Raw genomic sequence first — 27177 nt, 5'->3', positions numbered from 1 at the left:
ACCTATAATTTATATAACTATAAATTATTCTGATCACAGTGGTCAAACTTATTTTACCTCTCAAATTATTTTAAGGTGGAGTATGTGTCCTTCATCACTTTTCCCTTTTCCCTTTACTCTAGTTATAAACGTGAATCTCTCATATTCTTAACAATTAGCTTGTAGAAGATGTTGGTGTTGCTGTTACTGTGGTAGCAGCGGTGTGGTAGCAGCCACATCAATTTCAACAGTGCCCTTTAGCAAGGGCTGTTTCCTCTTCCCACTTTAGAGAAACTTATTAGTGGCTGGTGCAGACACTATAATAATGCTTGCCTCCAGGAATTCTTTAGTGTTGTGCCATCATCTATTAGTATTGTGTAGTGCCTATCACTGAAAAGTTCAGTAATTTAAAAAAGATTTACTAAAGTAAAGTAATTGAAGTGAAATTGTTTGGAAGTTGTGATAATTGACTTGAGTTTCTCTTTCTGTTTTTTGATTATTCTCCAAATAAGTGCTTTATTTAATAGAGAAATATGACACTTTATGCTCGTACTGGCCACTTTGCAATACATTATAAAATTTAATCCATGTGTTTTTAGAGTTTAGAGAAAACCTTTCTTCTCAGAAATACAAAAAACAACTATGAACCTGGACATTGACATCATATGTGCCCTTATTAACATTAGCATTATTAACATTTTATTATTGATATTATCAATTGATCAATTATGTGATATTCTATTATGTATTTTTTTTAGATTCTGCAGTATATTTTAGGTAATACACTTTTAATCTTTGGAACAGTTTACTACATACGGTACTGCGCAATATCTGAATTGCTATTTTGTGTTTTCAGTCTGATAGAAATAACAAGGCATTCTGCACTTATTTAGGACTGGGGACTTTAAGTTTTTTTTCTCAATGATTTGGAAATAAAAGTTTTTGATTTTCGTGGCTGAAGTCGCTACTGGGAACCTTGTGTTCTTTTGTCTCTACTACATGCTCAAATCATCTCGGTATAAACAGTAGGTTAAGAAATATCATGGGATTTTGTGTTTCATATTTTCAGTAAAACATCCATAACAGAAATTCATTTCAGATTACAAATGTGATCAAAGTATCAGGATGACAAAGGATTTTATTATTTGTTTTTTTGTGTGTTTGTGTATGTTCTGTCTCATATTAATGTCCACCTTAAAATGTCCACCTGTATTGCTTATTATTATAATTGTATTTATGCTCATCAACAAATTAAAGCCACAAATTACATCATATATTATATGTAAGGTTCAATTAATGGTATTCATTGACATTTAAAGTAAGATAAAATAGATACTTCTGTACAACAGGTGCCATACATTATCATACACACATTTACATTAGCCCCCCATATAACTGATTTTCCAATAAGAGTTTACGTAAACTAGTAACGCTTGCTACCAGTTAAGTTCGCCTACCATGTCATATCTTGACGTTCGTTCTACAGCCTCGTGATATTGGTAAACCTAACATGACGTTGCGGTCTCATGTTTGACAAGCTTTATGTCCGACCAATGGAAAACGGAGTTTTTTCCCGCTCAACCAATGGGCTTATCAGGATTTCTTCCAGAGGCGTTCGTTCTCAGAAACAGTGCGTATCGCGTTAGGTTGTTAGAAAGTTAATGGCTGGGGGAAAGAGATCCTCCTCAACCCTCGCTTCGGGAGAGTTTCTGGATTCCCTGAAGTAAAATCACGTAAATATCCTATAAGAAAGAGCCTGGACGGACGTTTAAGTCAACAACTAGCTCGTGAACACAAGTATCGTGAACCTAAGTATGCAGGATGCAGTAACCGGGACGGCAATGCTGACGGACGGCTTCGAGGACGAGATTGACTCGGTGACTCCTCGCTCCCCAGTGGCAGGGATGGGGGTAGGAGCGACACCAGGAGGAGTCGGACTAGGGGGCATTGGGATTGGTGTAGGTGGGAAGAAAGTACGTTTGTACGGCGAACAAGGTGGGCCTGCAACCGAAAGACTGGATTTCAAACTGGCGGCCGCGGCCGTCCTCTCCTCGGGTCCAGGATCCGGCAGCGACGAAGACGAGGTTTCAGAGGTAGCTACGCGAAGCTGGGCTAGTTAGCTAAGCTAGTTAGCTAAGCCTAACCGTATAGCTGGGTAACATTCCTCTCTTAGCGCGAGCTGGCTGCTAGCTAGCGAATTAGCTCGCAGTTGGCAACCACCCCCTCCCAGGCCGCTGAAATTACGTAAAATAAGACAGCACTTCAATCGAACGACACCTCTTGGCAGTTCAGTCGCTTAGGCGGTGTTTGCTATTGGTAATGTTTGATGGGACAACGGCAGTTGTTCACGCTGAGCGGGTGAAATGTTTTATTTATGCAGGGCAGGCTGTGACCACGGCCTAGTTCGGGTGGAAGCGGCGACGGCCTCGTTCGGTGCTGGCGTCTCGCAACACCCATCACAAGTTCGCGGCTCTTCCAAACAGCTTTCCAGCCACCGTTAATGGAAGATGCCCGTGAACCCAGAGGCGTTCACGGCCAGCTAACTATCTGCCATTTCGTAGTTGTGGTGCAATTACGTCACTTTTCCAAATCATGTAAATGAACTCCGATCGTCCCTCCGCTAAGTTTTTGATATCACTTTCCTCCCGCGGAACTCCTGTAATTTTAGAGAGTCGGTGTTTTTCTCCATTTTTCGCCTCTTTTGGTCAGATAGCTAACACTACTGTATCAACTCGATATGGGATGTCACAATTGAGAGCCGGCAGGGTTCGTGCTGAGACTGCTCCAACTTCCCATGTGCTGGCAGTCACACACGGGGACAGGTGTGATGGCATCTCCTGCGCTAAACATGCTTCCGACATGCTTTACACTGAACCACATCGCACTAAAAAGCACACATTTAAAAGACAAGACGAGAGAACCATCTATTGAGGGATTTATTTTTTTATGCAATCAAAAGGCTACTTCGTCTTACGTTTTTTTTTAATGGTTTGGGTAAGTCGTGTCTAATGTCAAGGCCAGTTTTACAATATTTAGACCACTTAGCCTCGTTATTGTCATATAAGATGTAATTAATCGTGCTTGCACACAAATTGTGCAACTGCAGTAGCCTCAGGAAGGGCACATGCCAAACTGCTAACGTTACATAGCAAATAATCGATTTACACGTATGCATCAACGGTCTCTTTTTTTGTATTTGCATTTTCATTGTAGCGTAATCATTTTGTCATCTTAAAGGGGGTGCAGCCTCTACTGTCAAACACAATAATCAAGGAGTTCTGGGTGTGCAGAGAGAATTGACCCTGCTGAGCTATGCACATGACCTGTAGAGCTGCGTCTGTTGTATCTTAATAATATCTGACCAACGGGCTGTTCCTCTCACCCGCCACAGTAAGACCGTCAGCTGATGCCGGTGTCAATACAGTGTGGCTATATTGACATTTCTCCCTGAGCATCGGCTGTATAGCAGCAGCAGAAGGAAATATTCAGTTTGACGATCACATCTCGGGCAGTGTACTCGGCCAGCTCTGTTTTTAGGTCTTTAGAGGGAGTGTTTGTTGTGGTGTTTTACTCCAGTGGAGAACTCGCTGCTCTGGGCAGTAGCTAAAATCTGAGCCCCAGGATTAAGCAGATGCCATTCTAGGCCTTTGCAGCTCTCTGGGAACCAACACTGTGGGAACTGTAGTTCATTAATAGTGGGGACTGATGTCCATTGTTGATTTATAAAGGCCATGGTAGAACTACAACCCCCACAGGTTGTTTGGCTCTGTGTTCCTATCATATAGCTGAATTCCTGCACATTGCTGAATGCTGACTCTCTCAACATTGGCTCTCTGGGCCGGGCCCCAAAAGCCGTCTAGTTTTTGGATGGACACGGACGTGGATTCGGACAGTTTCCAGTTGTCAGAGGCTGTTTTGCAAACTGTTGCATTCTGTGAATGTTTGAAACGTATTACTCCTATTGTTGTTTTTTAAAATCCCCTATTTTTGATTAGGCAAAGTTAGTTCTGTCAAATGTGTCATCTCAATATTGGCTTCTTTATATTTCTATGGTTGATGTATTGCAGTGTTTTATTGCATACTTTTATGGAGATATTAGTAGTTAGATGGGACTTTGATTATTTCCACCTGTAAACAAATATATCATGAGTCATTAGAATCATCCCTTTTAAACGGTGACACTGGGGGATTGAACAAGCAGTTACTTTGAAATAGACTATAAACAATTCTTCAGTATTTGTAAAATATTCACTTTTACTATTTATTAGAACATTGCATTTAAATAAAACTCATTTTGAGCTGTGATATCAAAAAAATCAACTCACCACTTTTTTCGAAGCATGAACTGTTTAACACGTACTGTGATAGATGATGGCCAAATCTTAGTTATGTGGTGTACTTGGGCTTCCCTGCTCTTTTGGATTTCTCTCGTTTGGAAGAAACTGTAAATAAACAAGGGCACTATGCCTGGTCTTTTTATAGATGGTGTGTGTGGGGCAACATCTATACATGATAATGGAGCTGTAAGTGATGTGTAGAGAGCTGCAGGCTTGACTTATTATAGTAGGCTACCCAGAACGTAGCGTCACACTTCTTCCTTTTAGAATCATTTATGATACTTAAACATTTTGTCCATCAAGATGTTCTTCACAAATTAAGTGTAAATACAATTGGCAGAAAAAAAGAAAAAAAAATGAAACGACGCGATCGCATGGGCGTGAGAAAATGCTAACTAATTGCCTGATTTGGGACTTATTTCTACGGGGCTGGTGTAAGTAACCAAATACCTTTTCTCGTGAGTTTTTATATTATACAAACCTTGGTCAAGATCTAAACTTCATTTACATTACATCAGAAACATAAACTGCTGACAAAGCGCTAATTGTTCTCCTTTTACCCTCGTCTGTCTACCTCTTCCAGGTGGAGTCGTTCATTTTGGACCAGGAGGACCTGGATAACCCCATCATGAAGACTGCGTCAGAGTTGCTTTTGTCCAGCGCCACAGACGGAGTAGATTTGAGGACTGTTGATCCAGAGACCCAGGCTCGACTTGAAGCACTACTGGAAGCTGCAGGTATGACTGCTTTGTCTCAACTTCATTCAGCCTTAATCTTGACAAATGCTAATTTCTAGTTGACCAGTACCTCATTATTTGGTCACACCTTTTTCGCTCCAACTAGTCTTAATGTGTGCTTTAACATGCAGTAACTTTTGAGTAAGCAAGACCACACCTTTCTGCTTAAGCCTCCCCCACTATCCCATTCAAATCCCAACAATAGTAGCATGGGCCGTAGGCTCATGGGATACGAAGAGAACCTGCTGGTTCTTTTAGTGTCAAAACGACACATAGTTTGAAAGCGAGTGGGGTAATTTAGTTTGATTAGTACTTGTGATCTAGTGGGAGAAGGTCTATGTAGATTAATCCATTTGGGCTGGGTGTCCTGGCCTCGTTTGGGCTTACAAACATTACCGGGCAGATTAACCCTGGAACGCACTTGAGCCTCCGCAGCATGCGTAGAGCCAGTGTTGAACGGCTAATGGCTAATCTCATTCTATTCCCCTTTCTCCCTGACTGGTCGGAATTGTTCTCAAGACTTACGATTTTCGTTGTCTTTTGCTTAAGATCTGTTACGGCTTGCTTAAAAACGCTACTCGTACCTTTTCAAATGTTGTATTCATTTGAGAGGTCTGCTGTTCTTAGAGATAATAGTGTCTGCGAGTAAGATTTGGGCAACCTCTTCTTCAACAAAGTAGTCAAATCCCAAGCCTGTTAGGAGGGAAGATGCTCATGGGACATAGTCTAAAAGCAAAATATTTGCATCCAATTAGGTGAAATGTCTTTTTGTTTTGGTTGTTGTAACCCGTTAAATTGGTAGACTGTATTAAAAAGTTCAAATTGACAGGTAATGCCACTGTAAACACCTTCAAAACTGAAGCTTAATTGTTGCACTTTACCCTCGCTAGCTATTGTGTAATTGTCTCTCTTCCAATTCATTGCGCTGGGTTACAGAGCCGGGCTAGTAAAACATTTGAAGATTGTCCCAATGCTCGCTAGTGGCTGTTGAACTTGAGCATTTTGGTTCTTCTGAGGAATGATGAGGCTGCCCCAAATCTGCTACCACAGAGGTGTACTGACACTCATTTCCTTTAAAGGGAAACCATTAAAGGAAATGAGTCTTTGCTACATTATCATAATGTATAGATATTCTACCAATCATTGAGGCTTTGTTTTACAGTATCATCACTAAAAAGGGTGTATTTTTTTAAACTGATTTGGCATTTTTTCAGTCCTGGCAAACTGCAGTTGTATTTTGTAAGTAGGAAAAATACACCGTAAAAGATCAGAATCGTTGTCAGCAGTTGATCATTATTAAAGGAATCAGGTTCTGATCTGGATAAAAACTTTTCATTGACACCCCAAATTGACATTTGTTGGATACCCTGCAAAGATTAAGTACCTTTGGTCGTGTCACTATAATTTCATCTCTCACCTCCAACCACTTGTCGCGGGGCGACCGCTCCAGCAGGGGACCTTCCCTTTCCCGGGCCGCATCTACCAGCTCTGACTGGGGAATCCAATCTCTCCCCCGGGTCTTGGGTCTTCTCCGTTAAACCATCATTTTGCACACTAATAAACTGGGCCACCACAAAAGGTGTTAAAAAGCGCTACGCTATTCTCAACTACTGGGCCTGTTTATTTGAAGACCTTGCAAACTCACTTTAAAATATGGTGTGTATTAATACCAATGCTTAAAAAAACCTTTTAAACAAATATGTAAGTAGGGAAATAAAATGCATACAATACAACAATTTTAAAAATAAGTTCTTATTGTATTTACCCTGTTTTATCTGAACTATTTTGATGGAGGTCAGAGACCTCTTTGGCAAATGTTATTCCTGAATAATACAGCAGTATACATTTTACGGAATGAAAACACTGAAGCGCGCACACAGTACAAAACAATCAAAACGAGGTTCACTTCAGTTATGGTCCAGCTATAAGTGAACCAAATTAACCTAATTAATGAGGTAAAGGCAAGTGGGCAAAAATAGTAACTAAAATAAGCATTTCATAAAGGCTGGCAAGTTCTTTTAAGATCTCTCATTCTCAACCTTTAAGTCTATAGATGGACGTTTTGTGTTCACATGCCGTGCGAGCACAGTGTGCCCGGTTCGATTCCGTCCGTGGGACCTTTGTTGCATGTCATACCACTCTTGCTCTCTCTTTCTCTCTCTCTCTGTCTTTGTGTTTGTAGTCTGCCACTGAACACTTCATCTGTCCAATTAAGGCAAATAAATTGTTAAAAACAAAAGGTCAGTTGACCCATGTAAGTTAAGAAGCATTTCTCCTCTTTAACGAGAACTGTTTCCTTCACTGTCATCTAAACACAAGGCACCAAGGGCTTTCAGACTAATTCCTCACATTTACATCCGTGTTGCAGGGAACTCCTACGGACTATAATACACACTAGACACCGCAATTATTCCGTAGCTCTCCCTGTGATGACAACTTGGATCCTACATTTTACGCTTCATCTTTAAAGTAACTCGTTGGAAACCGCGTCGGAAAGGAAACCATTGTAGTCAAAGGACTAACCGGTTAGAGATGGCTTGAATTTAAAAGTTGTAAGGTAAATAAATGTATTGGAACCTTTTGTGTCAGATATTGGATTAATCACAACACAATTTAAAGACCTGAGCTGCTTTAGTGTTGAGTGCCAGTTTTATGATTTGAACCAGCATGTGGTATATACACATCCCCTTATATTTTATGTTTACTTAGCTAGGAGATCATGTTGGTTGTGGAAACAGGTTTTGGGCAGTTAAAGAACTGTAAAATACATCCTGGATTTGGATTTGCTGTGCTGCTGTAGTCCAAGGCAGGTCTCCCCCAGGAGCTCAGGCCACTTTATCGGTCATTTGAAAAAAGTTGCAACCAGCCAGGATCAAAGCCCAGAGCCTGTATGTTGAGGGAAATAATAAAAAGAAGGATCTTTATTACATCCTTTGTTAGCGGTCGGCTACATCGTTAAAGTTGGTGTCTAGTGATTTAATTCATGTTAAAATAATAGGTGACAACTGCTTTTCTTCACAAATGCAGTGAGGAAACATGACTCGCTTGCTTCTTTTTCGTTTGCTATAATGTTCAACTTGTTTAAAACTGGTCCTTCCGATGGCTTTGTGTGTTGATGGTACAGTGGCTGTAGTCTGCTCCGTGGCTAGCATGACACATTTTACAGTTACACTGTTTACAACTGTACAAGTAAACTGTCTAAAAAAAAAACAAAAAACAAAGGTTAGAAAATGTATTTTGTTTTTGTCTGAAGAGTTTCCAATGTGTCGAACCCTGACGTCGGGTTAGCTCGGTCGGTTTTGGTTCAATGCACCACCTGTATTCTCTTGAGAAAAGCATAATTCAACATAACATTAATGATCTACTTCCTTGAGCCGTTGTTTCCCTCTACCTTTGGGACGATTGCGAAATGCTTGTCCGACAGCCCTGCTAAGTTTAGATGAAGTCCCAGGCCTACTAGTGAAAACACAGAGGGACCACAAGGACTAGCGCTCGCTAAGGGCAACCAGTTCAAAGCAATCACTTTCTGTCTTCTCTTTGGGCTCTTCAGGCTTCCTTTTTTTTTCATTTTTACACATGCCTTTTTAAAACGTTCCCTGCCACACACAACTCAAACACCGGAGCGGTTTCACCAGTTGTGAAACTGTTCTTTGGTCTCTCTTTCAATGTCGGCCATTAGAAAATGCAGTTTCTTTTGCCCTTCCGCTTGCTCGTTCCTTTCGTTGACATAGTTGGGTTTTCTTCTCTATCATGACGCAATCATACACAAACACGTTTTCTTAACAGATGGTATTTTGTTGTTCTTCCAGTGTTTCTCTCTCCCTGACCACTGTCTCCAGTTTCTCACATTCACTGCCTTTTACCCATCTATAATTCAGACATTTTTGCTGTTCCCATACCAGCCTGAACCTATTTCTACTGGCTTGTAGATCTAACACAACCTCCCTCACTGTATTTACTTTAAGTCCTGATCTGTTTTTACCCAGACGCTCCTTTAGCAGCCCAGTAGACCTTGTTTGTACTGGACCATTGACCCAGTCATTGGCAAAATTAAACCTCATACATGGTATATTGAAGGTAGTGAGAAAAGATTGTAAGCCATATTAACAAATGCTTGTGTGTGTGTTTTTTCTGTGTGTGAATTCTTTTTTCTTTTTTGTATGGCGCTACTAACCCTGGATTGGATTGGCTGGACTGGACTTGCTTCCTCGTCTGGTGTGGTTGTGCTCCCCTGTGGTTTGCCTTGCCCTATGCACCTCTGCCCCTTTGGTGTTCGCCAGGCATCGGTAAACTGTCAACTGCCGATGGTAAAGCTTTTGCAGACCCTGAAGTGCTACGGCGACTGACCTCATCCGTGAGTTGTGCCTTGGACGAAGCTGCGGCGGCCTTGACCCGTATGAGAGCCGAAAACACACTAAACGCCGGCCAAGCCGACAAGTATGTATCTCTGCCTTACTGACGCTGGCACGGGCCAGTTTGTCTCGTACACAGTTTCATAGATTCAGTCACTCATTCAAAGTCATTACGACTGAGCATAGTCACTGTCTTTTCTGTCAACGCCGAGATGCTCGTACAGTATGCATGAGTGGTTGTGTGAATGTGAGGCGCATGTGTGCTCACCTGTCACAGGGGCAGTAATTGTAGCAGTCTGGTTATTTTCAGCCGTAGTTTAGCGGAGGCCTGCTCAGATGGGGACGTCAACGCTGTGCGCAAACTACTCGATGAAGGAAGGAGCGTCAACGAACACACTGAGGAAGGAGAGAGCCTGCTGTGCCTCGCCTGCTCGGCAGGCTATTATGAACTTGCACAGGTATGTGAACGGCAGTTCTGGGGGGAGTGGGCTGATGGGTTCTGATTCTGCAATATGATTTATTTTTATTTGTAGTGTGTTTGCACTGAAGAGACATTTCTCCAAAGATAAAGTGATCATGCTAGCGCTAGTTGATTTTCTTTTTTTAAATTTATTAATATCACTTTGTCTTTCCCCCTTAGGTTTTGTTGGCCATGCATGCGAACGTGGAGGACCGGGGCATCAAGGGGGACATAACGCCCCTCATGGCTGCGGCCAGTGGCGGTTATGTCGACATCGTCAAACTGCTTCTAGTCCACGGGGCAGATGTTAATGCACAATCCTCCACAGGTGAAAGCCCTCTTTATTTCTCTATCCTTATGATTATTTTCTTCTGTGCTTTATGCTCATATACATTTTTCCTGTTGTTTTCCAGGCAACACAGCGTTGACGTATGCGTGTGCCGGGGGCTTCGTGGATGTGGTGAAGGTGCTGCTGAAAGAGGGCGCTAACATCGAGGACCACAACGAGAACGGACACACACCTCTAATGGAGGCGGCCAGTGCCGGTCACGTAGAAGTGGCCAGGGTACTCTTAGAGTATGGCGCTGGCATCAACACACACTCCAACGAGTTCAAGGAGAGCGCTCTCACACTTGCCTGCTACAAAGGTCTGAGCTCAAAAAAGTATCAATAATCAATACCTGTTGTCTTATTTTGGTTCCTTTTAACATGGTCTTTACTACTGGGTTGCGATACACGGTCTAGATAATTAGCTTAGAGTTGTTGTCTGCAGGTCACCTGGATATGGTGCGTTTTCTATTGGAGGCCGGAGCAGACCAGGAACATAAAACGGATGAAATGCATACAGCTCTGATGGAGGCGTGCATGGTGAGCATCTGACCCAAACCGTTACCTAAAGATTTTGCCCAATGTAGGCAGCGGAACTTCTGCAGACCTTCTGTGTCTATTCTCGAAGCACTTTGACAAAGCTCTTAAGGGACTGGTCAGACTTATTCAGTATTTAAACCATCTCACCCAGCACTTATTACTTAATTTGTGTAGTTTTCTTAAATAGTTGGGCAAGAGAGCTCTTTGTTTTTAGAATGGAACAAAGGATGTTTTAGATTCCATCACTTTCTATGTTTGTTGGATGGATGTTAATGACACTACTGTGCATGCAACAATTCACAATTTTGCTTATCCAATAAACCGTAAGTATGGAAAAAAGATTTTGACCCATTAATTACCGCACAGAGAGACTTTCTAAATTGAGTTATACATATCCTTTTTGTATATTTCAACGTTAATTGTGAAGAATAGAGGTTCTTGGACTGGTGCAATGTGATGGTATACCGGCTTTATTGAAAAGTGATCCCATATATTTATTCAGGTGCTTATCTCTACATTCTCTGTGTGTCTCGCTGTCCCAGGACGGCCATGTGGAGGTGGCACGGCTGCTGTTGGACAGCGGCGCGCAGGTCAACATGCCAGCCGATTCCTTCGAGTCGCCCCTCACCCTCGCGGCCTGTGGAGGACACGTGGAGCTGGCAGCCTTGCTCATAGAGAGAGGAGCCAACTTGGAAGAGGTGGGTGACAGGACTGACACTTAAATACCAACACGAGACCATAAACTACAGGAAGGAGTAGTGTCACTATGAACTATGTTGGCCAAGGATTTCCCCCCAACAAAATACTGCACACTAATCTGCAGTGACTCATACTAGCCCCATGTTTTCTTATCCGCGGATGCTTCTAATTTTTCATCCAGGTTAATGATGAAGGCTACACGCCTCTCATGGAGGCAGCAAGAGAAGGCCACGAGGAGATGGTGGCACTGCTGCTGGCCCAAGGTAAGCGAGATCTGCATCTCCGACACATCAGTGAACAGTACACACTTGTTTGGATTTGTGTTGCCCTCTTTGTATTTAAGAGTATATATGTTATGAAGAAATTAGAAGAGTAATCTGTAAATAGCTTTTTATTATTCAACCCATTAAAGAGATGGATGCATGTTTTGCACTGAAAGTAACTTCGTAACGAATCGCTTACTATTCTTGTTCTGTTGACCAGGTGCTAACATCAATGCCCAGACAGAGGAGACCCAGGAGACGGCTTTGACTCTGGCATGCTGCGGAGGCTTCTTGGAAGTGGCAGACTTCCTCATCAAGGCTGGCGCCGACATTGAGCTAGGCTGCTCCACACCTCTAATGGAGGCTGCACAGGAAGGCCATCTAGAGTTGGTCAAATACCTACTGGCTGCAGGTGAGTTAAGAGTAAAGAAGCCAAGCACCTGCAGATTTAGCACCGGTAGCTTGGCTGCGTTGTAAAAAGTCAGTTATATTGCCATGTTTGCAAACCTAATCTCTTGTTTTTGTCACTCAGGGGCAAACGTTCATGCCACAACGGCAACGGGTGACACAGCGCTGACGTATGCGTGTGAGAACGGACACACAGATGTGGCGGATGTGCTGCTGCAGGCTGGAGCCAATTTGGTATGCCATCCTCTTTAATCCTCCCCGTCACTTATGATTGGCCCTTACTCACACTTAAACACTTAAAAAAACAAAACGCCTAGAAGCATGCCACTCAACCTGTATTCCACTTACTGTGTACTTTTACGTCAGAGGAAAACATTGGTGTACTACATTTAACTGACAGGAAAGTGTTACGCTTTACGTTGGAAATTTATACTTGTTTCACAAGCAATAACTATCAAAATAAGATTTGTTTTTATTTATCCGGAACGGAAAATCACATTCATATCAAAAGCTCTACCTTGAAACAGATGTTTAGTACATTTATTTATTTATGGTCGTACACTTTCTTTAATGCTTTACTTCAAGTAGGATTTAAATGTACCGTATTTTCCGCATTATACGGCGCACTGGATTATAAAGCGCACTGGATTATAAGGCGCACCTTCAATGAATTACCTATTTTAGAACATTTTTCATATATAGGGGGCACCGGATTATAAGGCGCATAAGATACTGCAGTCAAACGTTTGACGTTTGAGCAGGTGGATGGGGGAGGTGGAGCCTGTGCTTTCAGGGTCCGATTGATGCTGCGAGGTTCATAGTACAATACCGCGAAGAATGTTTACGAGAGAACGGATCAAATTGAAGAACTTTTGTCGGAAGAAATGTGTAAATATGACCGCTTCTACAACCCGTCATTGGCGGACTATAAGGACGCGCGGATAGCCTCTGATTCATGGAGGGAGATCTCCGCAAATGGCGGTTTGCCGGTCGAGAGGTGCACAAAGTTGTGGAGGAAATTACGGGACAATTGTGTCCGCGATGAAAAGCAGCAGTGGCGATGCACGGGGCAATAAAGTCTATGATAAATAAATAAACCAACGACCACACACAAAGACGTGACTCTCTAGGTCGTCTTCGACAAAAACGCGTTACTCCACCTATTGTTCCGGCGCGAATTGCTGTGCAACACACGCAAGACTTTTGGAACCATGAATTGAAACAAGTGCGTCGATGCAACGATTCAGATGCAGAAGCATGCGCCTCTCGCTCTTTAATCTCATGAAGTGCTCGGCAAGAACGACAGCTTTGTTTCTCTGACGCGCCCTGAAATAAGCTCCATATCTCACGCGCTTGAGCGCCCGCTCAGCATCTCGCCGTCGCAGACCGATCTTTGGCATATTTGGCAGAGCGCCTTGAGCGCCGTGTACAACCAGTATGGATTAATCAATTGATCCATATATAAGGCGCTCCGGATTGTAAGGCGCACTGTCGTTTTTTGAGAAAATTAAAGGCTTTTAAGTGCGCCTTTTAGTTTTTTTAGTTTTTTTTTTTTATCGATATTAGTAACTCAGGGTAAACCTACTTCAGCCAATTCTACTGAAAGTGTGAAATTAGTTGGGGGTTACTAGTTAAAAACGTGTTTCCAAATTCCACGAAAGCACTCCTCCCTCGGTTCCCCAGCAAAGTGTCAAACAGTTTTCAAACAATGGGCAGATTCCTTACTTTAGGTTAACAGGTTTAAATAAAACCAGCTGAAGTGCAATAAAGTGTTTTTCTCTGCACATCTGAATTGACCGTATTGAACACTGTCTATTGTGTGAAGGCTTGGAGGGCTTTGCAGCTTTTGTTGGTCTTTTGGACTAATTTCAACTAAACAAACACATTTTCACATCGTCTTCCAGGAACATGAATCTGAAGGAGGGCGGACGCCTTTAATGAAAGCAGCAAGGGCAGGACATCTCTGTACAGTACAGTTCCTTATCAGCAAAGGTGGGTTATTGATTAGCTGATCAGAGAAGCAAGTCAAATGTACTTAAGTTAATGTTTTTTTGTTTTTTTTGCCTAATTCCACAAAATGTTTTCTCTTCCTTAAAGTCACGGTGTAGAATAGATCAATACATGTGTATATCTACATTCCCTGAATAAACTACTAATAATAATTGGCTGTTTTAAATGGCCAAGACCTTTTTCTAATAGTTTTATAATATAAACATTTACAAAGAGTCTTGTAAAATTAGGTTGTATTGATTGATTGACTGAAAGATGCTTCATTCTGTTTAGGATATACATTGAAGGACAATTATTTTCTTCATTGTTTTGTGTACTGATGCACTTACGTTTGTGTAGGTGATAACACTCATGGATAACTAACTTTTACAGTATTGTTTAATTTACCAAATATATTTTATGTAGGCTCACCCATCCTAATGCAGGAATATATATATATATATATATATATATATATATATATATATATATATATATATATATATATATATATATATATATATATATATATATATATATATATATATATATATATATATATATATATATATATATATATATGGGTCGGACGCCTAAGGAGTTTGCTTTTTAGAGTGACACATTAACACAGTGAGTTAATGTGTGTCTTCTTGTGTACAGGTGCTAATGTGAACAGAACCACTGCCAACAATGACCACACAGTGGTGTCTCTGGCCTGTGCTGGAGGACATTTGGCTGTGGTGGAGCTGCTGCTGGCACACGGGGCAGATCCTACACACAGACTCAAAGTAATGCACCTTGGACATTCATTTGACTATTTGGAATATTGTGTGTAATACCAGCACATCATTGTTATCGTGTATGTTTTCTCTGTAGGATGGTTCAACCATGTTAATAGAAGCTGCTAAGGGTGGACACACCAATGTCGTGTCGTACCTGTTGGACTACCCCAACAACATCCTGTCTGTCCCAGCTCCTGACCTTTCCCAGCTCACGCCCCCTGCGCAAGATGTCTCTCAGGTAAATACAGCAACAACTTACACTTATAACTAATGTTCGATTGGGAACGTATCGTTTTTTAGAAAGGAGTAAGTCTTTAAGAGTCTAAAACTAACATGACCTCTGCCGTAACAGGTTCCACGTGTCCCGTTCCAAGCTCTCGCCATGGTAGTGCCCCCTCAGGAGCCCGACCGAGCCCCATCGAGCATTGTCACACCCTCGCCGGTCTCCATCAAAGGTAATCAGCGCTGCAAGTCCCGTCCGCCAGGGAAGGAATTTGCAAAATGAAGTTGAAGACTTCACTTAGCCATTATCTTCCCAGTTTTAAGGCATTTCCTTGTTAACACATGATAATCCTCAATTTCTCGGATCTCTTCCTTTCAAATCCAGGTGTTTCAAAACAGAGACAAGCGGCCCTTCAGGGCGGTGTCCCCAGCTCAGTCGGCCGGGGGCCTGAAGCAGAGCCACTGCCGCCCTTCCACTTGTGCCAGCCTCTAGAGTGCATCGTGGAGGAGACTGAGGGGAAGCTGAACGAGCTAGGCCAGAGAATCAGCGCCATTGAGAAGGCCCAGCTTCAGTCGTTAGAGCTGATTCAGGGGGAGCCGCTCACCAAAGACAAGATTGAAGAGCTGAAGAAGAGCAGAGAGGAGCAGGTATAATTCATCACCCTCTTAAAATACACATTTTTTGTGCTTTTTTCTTAAATCAAATGTTTTCTGCATGGCACTGTATTCGAAGTTAGTCAAACATGGATGTGGCTGTTCCCCACATAGGTGCAGAAGAAGAAGAAAATCCTGAAGGAGCTGCAGAAGGTGGAGCGCCAGCTGCAGCTGAAAACACAGCAACAGTTCACCAAAGAGTACATGGAGGCAAAGGGTTTAAAAGAGGAGCAGGAGGCCGGACAGGGCCCGGGCCCAGGTCCCGAAAGTACAGCTCTTCCCACCATAGAAGGTGCCCAATTACACAGCAGCTCGGACACTGATGAGGAGGCCATTAAAGATGAGGAGCAGCCAGGAGAGGAAGGGGAAGAGGTGAACCTTTTACATCACATTTAGGGTGTGTTGTTGGTTGCATAATATTGTTTGTATAGACTTGAGAATGTTTTCTGCATTTTTCAGGAAGCGGAGGAGGAGGATGACGATGATGATGATGATGACGACGACGACGACGATGACGAAGAGGAGGGTTCGGAGGAAGAGGCTGATGCAGAAGAGGGCGATTACCCCAAACTTCCTCAGGTGGGCACCATCCTCTACAGGGATGGGCTGCAGCCGCCGCACCAGCCGCCTCTGCCCCCTTCGCCGCAGGCCCAGCCCCAGCCTCCTCCACTGCCTCTTCAGACTGCCTTCGTCCCCATCCAACCACTGCCCGACTACAACCCCGCGGACTACCCGGGAAGCACCAGCCCAGAGCTGCAGAGGGTACTGGTAGGGCAGCAGATGCTGGGCCAACAACCACAACATCCTCATCAGCAGCAGGTTCAGGGTCAACAGTTAGGCCCAGGAATGATCGCTCAGCAAGCACCAGATGGGCTCATGGTAGCTAGACCTGCACAGACACTCACAGACACGCTGGATGACATCATGGCAGGTAAGAGAATTTCTTTTTTTTTTTTCGTAATTTGAGATTTCTTAAATGGTAGATCCCTAATCATCTAATTTTTTTATCCACTACAGCTGTGGGTAGCCGTGTGCCCATGCTGAACCCTACAACCTCACCCACGCCCATGTCCCAGCCGCCCACACAGATGCCTGGAAACATCGCCTCGCCCCCTTCTGTCCTGCCCCTCTACCCTTCTGTTGACATCGATGCGCATGTAAGGAACAGAACATTTTGACACAATGGAGATGTAAGTGCACTTGGGTGCAACGAGACATCGAAGTTGATAAGAGATGTTTTTACCACCCTCCTACAGACGGAGAGCAACCATGACACAGCGCTGACGCTGGCGTGTGCAGGAGGACACGAGGAGCTTGTTTCCGTCCTCATTGCACGGGGAGCAAACATTGAGCACCGGGACAAAAAAGGTATGAAAGCGTGATGATAACCGGGGCATGAGAAAACCAGTATGGTGTGGTGAACAACAGGGAGGTATGAATTTAATATTAGCTCACGGTTCTCATTATCGCTGCTCACCACAGGTTTTACTCCTCTGATCCTGGCTGCCACCGCCGGCCACGTTGGAGTGGTGGAGGTGCTCCTGGATAAAGGGGGTGACATTGAGGCTCAGTCAGAGAGAACCAAAGACACCCCCCTCTCGCTGGCCTGCTCCGGGGGACGCCAGGAGGTAGACGCATTTTCTCTATTCTCAATAGAGACATGGGTGGTAAATTGTTTCCTGGCTTTGACTGTGCAACTGTCATGTGTGTTCGTCAGGTGGTTGAGTTGCTACTGCTTCGGGGAGCGAATAAAGAACACCGCAATGTGTCCGACTACACGCCTCTAAGCCTGGCTGCTTCTGGGGGTTACGTCAATATCATCAAGATTCTCCTCAATGCTGGAGCTGAGATCAACTCCAGGTGAGCAACAGGACATTGAGAATCCTTTTGTTGGATCCAAAATACATTTATATTAAATTGCAATGAAATCGAAAGCAAATATTCATTGACTTATGTTATGCTACTCAGACCACATTCAACAGTTAAAAAAAGGTTTGTACTACTGTAACATTTTGTTTATTTGCTCTTGTACCAGGACTGGTAGCAAGCTAGGAATCTCTCCTCTGATGTTGGCCGCCATGAACGGCCATGTGCCGGCAGTGAAGCTATTGCTTGACATGGGCTCGGACATCAATGCTCAAATTGAGACCAACAGAAACACGGCTCTGACCCTAGCCTGCTTCCAAGGTCGGGCAGAGGTTGTCAGTCTGCTGCTGGATCGCAAGGCCAACGTAGAGCATCGTGCAAAGGTGAGTAGTCTGGTTTTCATTCGCCATGGAGTTGATCTGTAAATGTGTGTGGCCTGCTCTAGCTGAGCCCGCGGTGTAGCTGGCTATCTCGCTGAGTAACCTCTCGCTTCATTCAGACTGGCCTCACTCCCCTGATGGAGGCAGCCTCGGGAGGTTATGCGGAGGTGGGCCGAGTGCTTCTGGACAAAGGCGCCGATGTCAACGCTCCCCCTGTTCCCTCGTCCCGAGACACAGCCCTTACCATTGCTGCTGACAAGGGCCACTACAAGTTTTGTGAGCTGCTCATCAACAGGTGAGTGCCCTTATGTGTTTGTGTGCAGAACCATGTTACAAGTTTTCCTTTCATAAAATAATCCCCATGGTTTCAATGCATCTCATCATGTGTGACATCAGAGGCAACGGTACAAAGCAGGGGTGCCCACACCTTTTCGGCTCGCAAGCTACTTTTCAATCGACCCAAGTTGTGGGGATCTACCCCGATCAACCCCCACACCTCCCTTCGCTACTGCTAAATAAATAATGATACTAATTAAAGCTATGCAATGGACGGGCCTTTCTGATTTAGTAGAAGTTTGGGTGAGAAACTAATTTCTCTCCTCCCAAAGCAAGCTTCCTGGAAGTGTCTCATCACTGTTGCCTACAGGTGAAGTTTTGCAACATCCACACTGTTTTGGGTGAAGTGACCTGAACGCAGACATTAAACTTACTAAGTTACTGCCCTTTGTTTCGCCACATTTATATAAGGGCTCCTTCTCTGCAATGACTGTTATCAAAACAAAAGGAACAGACTGTGCCTGAAGAGCTTTCTCAAAGCAGTTGCCTTCCTGCCACCAAGGCTGACAAAGATACTCTGTGAAACCACAAAAAAGGAACATAAATAATGAGTGGTAGCGGATAGGATTTCAATCCCAGTCAGTGGCTTGTTAACCCCCATCCCTAACCACTAGGTTATTGGTACTGACACCTTTGCTGTAGGTGCATTTGAATACCATGATTTTGTAGAGAATATCCACAGGTTTCCAAAATGTCATGTCAATTGCTGATAGTGGGCAAACATCGCACCAGAGGAAGACATCTCTAGGAGGCACTATAGACATTTTTTTTTTTTTTTTTACCCAAATGCGTGACCCTAAAAATATACATTTTTGCACCTCTGATGTGCAAGCCAAATTTCTTTGAAGTTTTTGAATATGATAAAGGCCTCAAAAGTGCAATCAAAGTGGAGAAAGAAAAATGCTAAATCTTTTGGAAGACTTTCCGTCGGCTCCGGCCTTAATAACGAGTAGTAATGGAACAAAGCTGCCTACTGTCACTAATTGACAATGAGACATCCGTCAGAAGTGATTGAACCATCGCAACCATTCCACACATTCTTGGTCATTACCTTACTCGGATGAAATTACATGTTGGTTTGTAAGCAAGGGTCTCTAATTAGCACTACAAAGTTTAGTTGTCGACCGTGCATCCGTGGTGACCAATGGCGGGCGATCTACTCGCACGGACCTACTGGGCACCCCTGGTATATAGGTATACTTACCGTGGGGATTTAAATCAGCTGTGGCCCATAGCTTCTTATCTCCCAGCCCTTTAGCTGCAATGTCTTCATGTGACTCTTTAACACATTTTTTTTTCCTTTCTTCGCAGGGGTGCCCATATCGACGTACGGAACAAGAAAGGGAACACCCCTCTCTGGCTGGCGGCAAATGGAGGTCACTTTGACGTGGTCCAGCTCTTGGTACATGCCAGTGCTGATGTGGATGCAGCCGATAACCGCAAGATTACCCCACTCATGTCGGCTTTTCGCAAGGTGCAGTGTTTACGAAAACCCTGATTGTTGGTGCTACACGTTGCCGAGCCTCTGGTCATTAACTGTTACTTCCCATCTCAGGGTCATGTGAAGGTGGTGCAATATCTTGTAAAGGAGGTCAACCAATTCCCATCAGATATTGAGTGCATGAGATATATCGCCACTCTCGCTGACAAGGTATTTTGGTTTACTTTTCGTTCATCAGTCTGCCTCGTCCCATGGAAATGACAAAGCGCTAACGCCAGCGGTTGGTTTCCTGTTTGCAGGAGCTGTTGAAGAAGTGCCACCAGTGCATGGAGACCATTGTCAAAGCCAAAGACCAGCAAGCGGCCGAGGCCAATAACAACGCTAGCATTCTCCTCAAGGAGCTAGACTTGGAGAGGGTAATGTCAGACACCATGGCTGCGTATACAGTGGATGAGGACAAACATGTTATTGTTTTTAAACAACTCTGCGTTGTGTTTGACAGTCCCGAGAGGAGATCAAGAAGCAGGCCCTGGCTGCTAAGCGTGAGAAGCGCAAGGAGAAACGCAAGAAGAAGAAGGAGGAGCAGAAGAGGAAGCAGGAGGAAGAGGGCGGGCAGAAAACCACGGATGACTTCTGTGAGATGCTAGAGCAGAAGGAGAATTCAGATGACGGTAACCTATGACTTTTACCATTAAGAGTCTGCATAATTGTTTTTGAGTGTTGAGAGACTTCAGTCATAATGAATAAAAACGTTGGTAACCGTTGAATTTGAACTTATTCTCCGCCATCAGAAGAAGAGGTTCCAATTGAGCCCCCTAGTGCAACCACCACCACCACCATTGGTATATCCGCCACCTCCACCACTTTCCCTACAGCGTTTGGTAAGAAGCGAGCGAGTGTGGCCACCACCCCGAGCGCCAATCGCAAGAACAAAAAGAACAAGACCAAGGACTCGCCCAACGAAACCATCATTTTACAGGATTCGCAGGTGAGCACTAATGATTATCAATGGTACCCTTTGTCTTTTCTGATCCACCATTTGCTGTGTTCATCTGATTATCCAGACTAAAAGTTCCTTTACGCAGTATACTGACGCCTGTGTCTTCCCTCTAGGTTGCACTAGCACAGCACAAGGCGGACAAGAACAAGATTCACGGCGAGCCGCGGGGCGGGGGAGGGGGACTGGCGGGTGGAAACAGCGATTCTGACCCCTTGGATAGCACTGACTGTGCCAGCGAGAGCAGCAGCAGTGGGGGCAAGAGTCAGGAGCTAAACTACCTCCCTGACCTCACCTCATCCGCCTCCTCGTCCTCCTCTTCCTCGTCCTCCTCTTCCTCAGTTCCCTCCTCAGGAGCAACCCAGGGCCACCTGCGCGGCCTAGAGAAGAGACACTGTCCACAGCCGCAGACCGACTGCAAGGTGGACAACAAGGTCACGGTCTCCATCTCAAAATCAACGCAAAAGTGAGTCCCAGAGGTGTTTCGAGATGCTTATCCAGGGGAAAAACAAGGCTTAGAAAATGCTATATATGTGTGTACTATATCCAGTAAGTCTTACTTCAATATATTCCAATGTCAACCAATCGCCCAACGTGACAAATGACCGATTATCTCTTCTGTTATTTTGACGCAGAGCTCAAGATACGAGCGACTCCACCTGCAACTCATTGCCTTCCCCATTCAAGACTATGTCTCTTCCCATCACCTCGCCCAACAGTAAGCTCAGCCTCACAAGCCCCAAGAGAGGCCTGAAGAGAGAAGAGGGTTGGAAAGAAGTCGTCAGAAGGTCAGCCTTTGATTAGGATTTTCATCTGTTTCCATGATTTTGATTGACCACACTTAACAGATCTTAAAGAAAAGGATTGGTTTGAGGGCATTTCTGACTGCTAGTATAAACCAGGGCTTTCTCTACCATTTTTTACATCTTTTTCACACACGTTTGTGAATCCTAGGGCAAACACTGTAGAGAGAGACACACACACACAATGACATTTCCCTGCTTCTTTTGAAGATCAAAGAAGCTGTCTGTGCCGGCCTCCGTCGTGTCTCGCATCATGGGCCGAGGAGGTTGCAACATCACAGCAATCCAGGACGTGACGGGAGCACACATAGATGTAGACAAACAGAAGGACAAGAACGGGGAGAGGATGATCACCATAAGGTAAAAGTCATGCCCCCTGCTGGACTGTAAATGCCGCTGCAGCTCTAGTAGAACAGTTGGTAAGCTGCATTAAAAATATAAGCCCCTCCTGGATGATGTCATTCATTCCCTTTTTGGCTAGTCTAACGGTGTAACCGTCCAACACAGGATTTGTAGAATTTAGGAAAGTTTAATGTTCTATCCTCTTCATATACATATATATAAATATTATATACATCATCCTATTTAACCTTTTTGGCATTAAATGTGATGTCAAAACATTGCCATATTATTTCCAAAGACATCAGAATAGCTTTGCATGGATGGAACGGGATGACAATAGTAAAAAATAGTTCTGGGTGTTTTTCCTTTACCGTACAACATAACCGCATCACTCTTAATTTATCTTTTTAGCACAAACCGAATAATCTGAAAGAGTTGTTCTTCGTTACAGAGGCGGGACGGAGTCTACGAGGTATGCGGTCCAGCTGATCAACGCTCTTATCCAAGACCCCGCCAAAGAGCTTGAGGATCTCATCCCAAGGAATCACATCAGAGTCCCCAAAACCCCCTCCTTCCCCAGTAGTGCTGGGGCCGGCAGCGGCTCAGCCACTGGGCCGAAGGCTCTGAGCTCGCTGGTCACCTCCGCAGGCGTCTCGTTCCAGTCCTCTTCGTCCTCGTCTTCGCCCTCCTCTCAGGCCGGGGGAAAGCTTGGGAAGGGGCTGTCGTCAAATGTCAGACAGCCCTTCCCTGTGTCTCTGCCCTTGGCGTATGCTCACCCTCAGCTGGCTCTACTGGCTGCTCAGACCATGCACCAGATCAGACACCCTCGTCTCCCCATGGCTCAGTTCGGGGGCACCTTCTCTCCCGCCGCCAGCACCTGGGGGCCCTTCCCCGTGCGTCCTGTGAGTCCTGGCAGTGCCAACAGCTCCCCCAAACACAATGGAGGAACCAACAGCACTGGAGGCCAGGCCAGACCCAACTCGACCCACGGCGAGCACAGCAACGCGGCCAGCTCAGGAGCCGGGGTCACTACCACCAACACCACCGCCGCCAGTGCTCCTAATGCTGCCTCAGCTGCAGCCTCGCCTCATACCCCTAATCCTACTCCGTACAATCCCCAGCCAAGCGTTCCCACTCCTTCCTCCGTCAGAAAACAGCTGTTTGCCCCTGACCACAAGCCTGCTGTGTGTGTCGCTGCCACCTCAACAAGTGGCAGCAGCGCAGTACGAGGCACAGGTTCTCCTGCACATCACAGCTCCACTACAACTGCCGCCGACGGCCCTCAACATCTTGTTGGAGCAAACTCGCAGCCCCACATCCAGCTTACTAAAACGGAGCCCAGTGCCGTTGCCCCTTCCGGAAAAGACAAGCCCTCTCTCTCCGTGGAGAACCAGGCCGTCTCTGTCAGTGAGAGCATCAACTCTGTGGGTTTCAGTGCCCCCGCCATGGCTTTACCTCCCAAGCCAGAGACTCGACAGCAGTTGCCTCCTCCCCCCTCCTCCGCATCATCCACCGAGGCTCCACCACCCCTCCTCAATCCACAGCCCAGCTCCCACCACCCCTCAGCGCCTCCTCCTGCCCTGTCACACAATGTTGCGCACCCAAACAACACTGTGCCCCACTTCTCAGCCCCTGCACCCAGAGTCTCCCATCGTATGCAGCCACAAGGGCCTTACTATTCCCTCCCTGAGCAGCAGCAGACGCAACAGCAATCTGTGTTCGTACCCTTCAATGCTCAGCAAGATAGCCTGAAGCAGACCCCAAACCAGATGTCCCAGCAGGCAAATTTGCCTCCACAAGCCCAGAACCACGGTCAAGGCTCCCTTCAGGTGTCTACAAACATGGGGATGATGAACGGTTCCCAGATGCAGCATGTGGCGGGAAAGCCTCAGCAGATGCCTCCCAACTTTGGTCATGCTGGCCTCTTCAACTTCAGCAGTATCTTTGATAACAACAGCCAGGTGAGTTTGAGTATAAATGTACTATCAACATTAGCCTGGCGTCTTGTTTTACTTTTAGCTGTAGGGACTTTACGACGCAAATGGAATTTGCAAAGCTGAACAACCTAAACAGTACAAATATCACGGCTTCTTTTATAATCATAACTTTGAGTAATTGCGCCCGCTTTGCAGGTTGGAAACAATCAGGTGTGGGGTGCTTGCCATCTGCCAGCTCGATCGCCTCCAGAGCAGTCATACTCGGTCCCACCAGCCTACATGAGTATGGGCCAAATAGAGAATATGATGGCCCCGCCTCCCCCGGACGGCTCCAAAGCCCCAGGGTACCGCTCTGCCTCACAGAGGATGGTCAACAGCCCCATTGGTAAGACTATTTATTTTACTTCATACGAGATCATTGCGTAGACGTCTGTTTCACTGGTTTTAAATACAGTAACTAAATCCCTCTTGAGATTCATGACCAGGCGTACAGAGGAATGTAACTTTATCAACATAGGGGTGGGGTAACTGCAACTAAATATAGTGACAAAACGTAACATGGTAATTGCGTTTAAAGAAAAGCCCAGAAGGGGATGCTTTGAGGGACAGTTTTCCTCATGTGCTAAATAATGAGCTGTCTCTTTAATGGTCTGCGCCTACAGCATTGACGAGCTACGCCACCAGTATCTCTGGCAGCCCTGTGTATCTGCACGGTCCTACACCAGTCGGCACACCTTCATTCAGCAGACAGCACTTTTCCCCTCACCCATGGAGCGCATCAACATCAGGTACTTGGCTTTTTTTTGGGGGGAGGTTTGTCTTTTCCTTTTAGCCTTTTTATATCATTTACAAATGGCCCTTTTTTAAATTATTTTTAGCAATACTTCTAAATGTGTGAATTTGATCTGACCGTAACTATCCCTTCCTATACTGTCTCTTCTGCACCAGGTGAATCTCCTGTCCCTCCTCCATCAACAGTGTCATCCTCCGCCCTTTCCACCTCTGCTCCACCTCCTCCCCAGCCTAAGCAAGGCAGCTCCTCACAGCAGGACCGCAAGGTTCCCCCACCCATCGGCACTGAGCGGCTGGCCAGAATCAGGCAGACCGGTTCTGTCAACCCACCTCTCCTCACCACCAGCTACACGGCGTCTGTTGGACAGGGAGGCATTTGGTCATTCGGGGTTGGCAGTGCTTCGGGTAAGAGCAAACGCACATTTTCCTCAGGTATTTAGTTTTTCTGTTTTCTTTGTTACAATTAAAAGAAAAGGGGAAAACTTTCAAATGAATTTCAAACCCAATCCCATTGTCCAATCTCAGATATTGTGCAGCGTTTAGCTGATATGCACTAATAATGTCGACTCCTTCTGTCTTGATGCAGAAGCCATGTCCGGTTGGTCCCAACCCCTGATGAGCAGCCACATGATGCACCCTCAGCTGCACACGGAGCAGTCAGCGTTTTCCCAGCACCAGCCCATGGAGCAGGACGACACGGGCATTGCGAACCCCGCTAACAACTACCACCAGCCTCAGCATTTGCCCAACAGTTACATGGACTTCCCAAAGGTGTCGGAGATCTGCAGATGATTCTTCCCCCGTTTCTCATAGGCCCACGCCTTTAACCAATGATGTGCTATTGTTTGTTCAGGGAATGCCTATGTCGATGTATGGAGGCATGCTGCCCCCTCATCCTCCCATGGCAGAGGGGCCGGGTGCACCAATGTACAATGGTTTGCACGCTAGTGACCCTGCATGGAGCCCCATCATCAAAGTGGTCCCAAACAACGCAGATAACTCTGATCCGCAGCAGCAGGTACTGTCCTTTTTTAAAATGATACCCTTAGTGTCTAATCATATGCTTAAGAGTTGAACGGTCTAGTGTTTCTCCCACTAGTCAAATGCAATATTTGACGACGCTCGTTCTAACATAAACCCCTTTATTGGTCCTCTCTCCCCTCAGGTGTGGCCTGGTACCTGGGCACCTCATGTGGGAAATGTGCACCTGAACCACGTCAACTAGACGGCGTCCACAGCAATCAAACGCACACAGCATGACCTAGAGCGCAAACATTAATTACCAACTGACGAATATGACCGAATAAGACAAGAAAAAAGAAAACGTGCAACGTGTTAACCTTAGTAGAGACCTGAGAGTGCAGAGCAGAAGTTGAAGAATCGGAAGTTCTCTTGACACCATTCTTTGATGTGCCTATCTCAAACAAAGAAAGCGAAATTGTTCGAGAGCTGTTAGCAGTGTCCTGATGATGCAAACAAACAAGCGCGATCACCTGTTAAACAGGATCCATTCTCTGCGTAGTTTAGCGATTTTGACTTAAACCCACATACACCGTTCTTGGGCTGCAGGGGGCTCAACATGAAGTAGCTATTTAAACTTGGCCCAGAACTAGATGATGATTACCTAAAGAGAAAGAGAAATCAGAACCTTTTAGAGTGGTAAATACATGTATAATTGTTTACATACTAAAAAGGGTTAAAATGAGAGTAAATTTCATGTCGTATAGTGGCTCTACTTTATGTAGCCTGTATTAATGTGAAATATTTACCTTAATATTCAATAAAAAGATTGAAAAGTATTTGTGCGTTTTTTTTATTAAACGTTCTTCCCGACTGTATTCTTCCATGTTCTGACTTCATTTTTTTTTTCAATTTTGTAGATGTTTTTGGGCCGCATCTGTTTAGTTCTTCTCAGCAGGTGTCGATGTGCCCTCTTGAGACTTGCCTTTGTGGTTGCAAATTGCCTTTAAAGAACAGATTTCTATTTGGCAATTTTTTTTCTTTTTTTTTTCTTCGAGGTGCTTATTTGTTTTTAGCTGAGAATTGAGCTCGCTGGAAAGTATTCACTGTCGCGCCAGATGATATAGCAACAGGATACATTGGTTGGAATCTGATATTGGCTCAAGTAAACAGCCATTGGGGAGTACTCTAAATGTATTCATTCTTCAAAATACAAAACTTTTTCTTATTTAGACTAGTTGAGGTTTGAAAACACTAGATTTCACCGACTACTGAGATTCTGTAAGTGTTGGCTTTGTTGAGATTAGCAAACTGGGTACTGTAAAACAATCCTAAATTATGAAATACAACAGTATAGTATCCTGGCATTACACAGGAACAGTAAATGTACATATCACTACTTGTGTATTAAATAAGGTCATCAAAGTTAAATTGTTAATCCATGAGATTATTGTCAACGCGATACAATATTTTAACGCTTTGTTTACTTCCGGTGTGCGTTGACTTGACAAACCACCGTCTGCTGCAGTCAGTTAGACCGAAGAGACTGAGACAGTTGTTAAACATAGTGAGCT

General features: G+C 44.7%; 1 protein-coding gene across 8 annotated transcripts; it reads left to right on the top strand.

Annotated features, from left to right (window-relative positions):
- The first annotated feature begins 1564 nt into the window (after positions 1-1564).
- On the top strand, positions 1565-26442 carry ankhd1 (ankyrin repeat and KH domain containing 1). 8 transcript variants are annotated; one of them, XM_040173799.2, is made up of 39 exons: positions 1565-2072; positions 4900-5053; positions 9367-9490; positions 9716-9863; positions 10046-10193; positions 10279-10512; positions 10638-10732; positions 11275-11430; positions 11613-11694; positions 11915-12106; positions 12227-12336; positions 14007-14094; positions 14752-14879; positions 14968-15111; positions 15226-15328; positions 15481-15743; positions 15864-16121; positions 16209-16680; positions 16767-16906; positions 17006-17117; positions 17232-17377; positions 17467-17609; positions 17785-17998; positions 18115-18290; positions 19643-19805; positions 19887-19982; positions 20072-20188; positions 20275-20443; positions 20564-20760; positions 20886-21235; positions 21405-21557; positions 21783-21932; positions 22366-23875; positions 24047-24236; positions 24514-24639; positions 24800-25048; positions 25230-25414; positions 25497-25661; positions 25809-26442. In XM_040173799.2, exons 1-39 carry the CDS (start codon positions 1794-1796, stop codon positions 25866-25868), a joined length of 7989 nt encoding a protein of 2662 aa, XP_040029733.2. In that variant the 5' UTR covers positions 1565-1793; the 3' UTR covers positions 25869-26442. The 8 variants fall into 8 exon arrangements, with proteins under 8 accessions (XP_040029733.2, XP_077958436.1, XP_077958435.1 ...); XM_078102310.1 differs by having other exon boundaries at positions 11269-11430; XM_078102309.1 differs by having other exon boundaries at positions 9701-9863.
- Positions 26443-27177: the final 735 nt, after the last annotated feature.

This window comes from Gasterosteus aculeatus, chromosome 4 (genome assembly GCF_964276395.1).
Source record: "Gasterosteus aculeatus chromosome 4, fGasAcu3.hap1.1, whole genome shotgun sequence".
NCBI lineage: Eukaryota > Metazoa > Chordata > Actinopteri > Perciformes > Gasterosteidae > Gasterosteus > Gasterosteus aculeatus.
The sequence above is the reverse complement of the archived record's forward strand: the minus strand, read 5'-3'. Positions and strand labels throughout refer to the sequence as shown.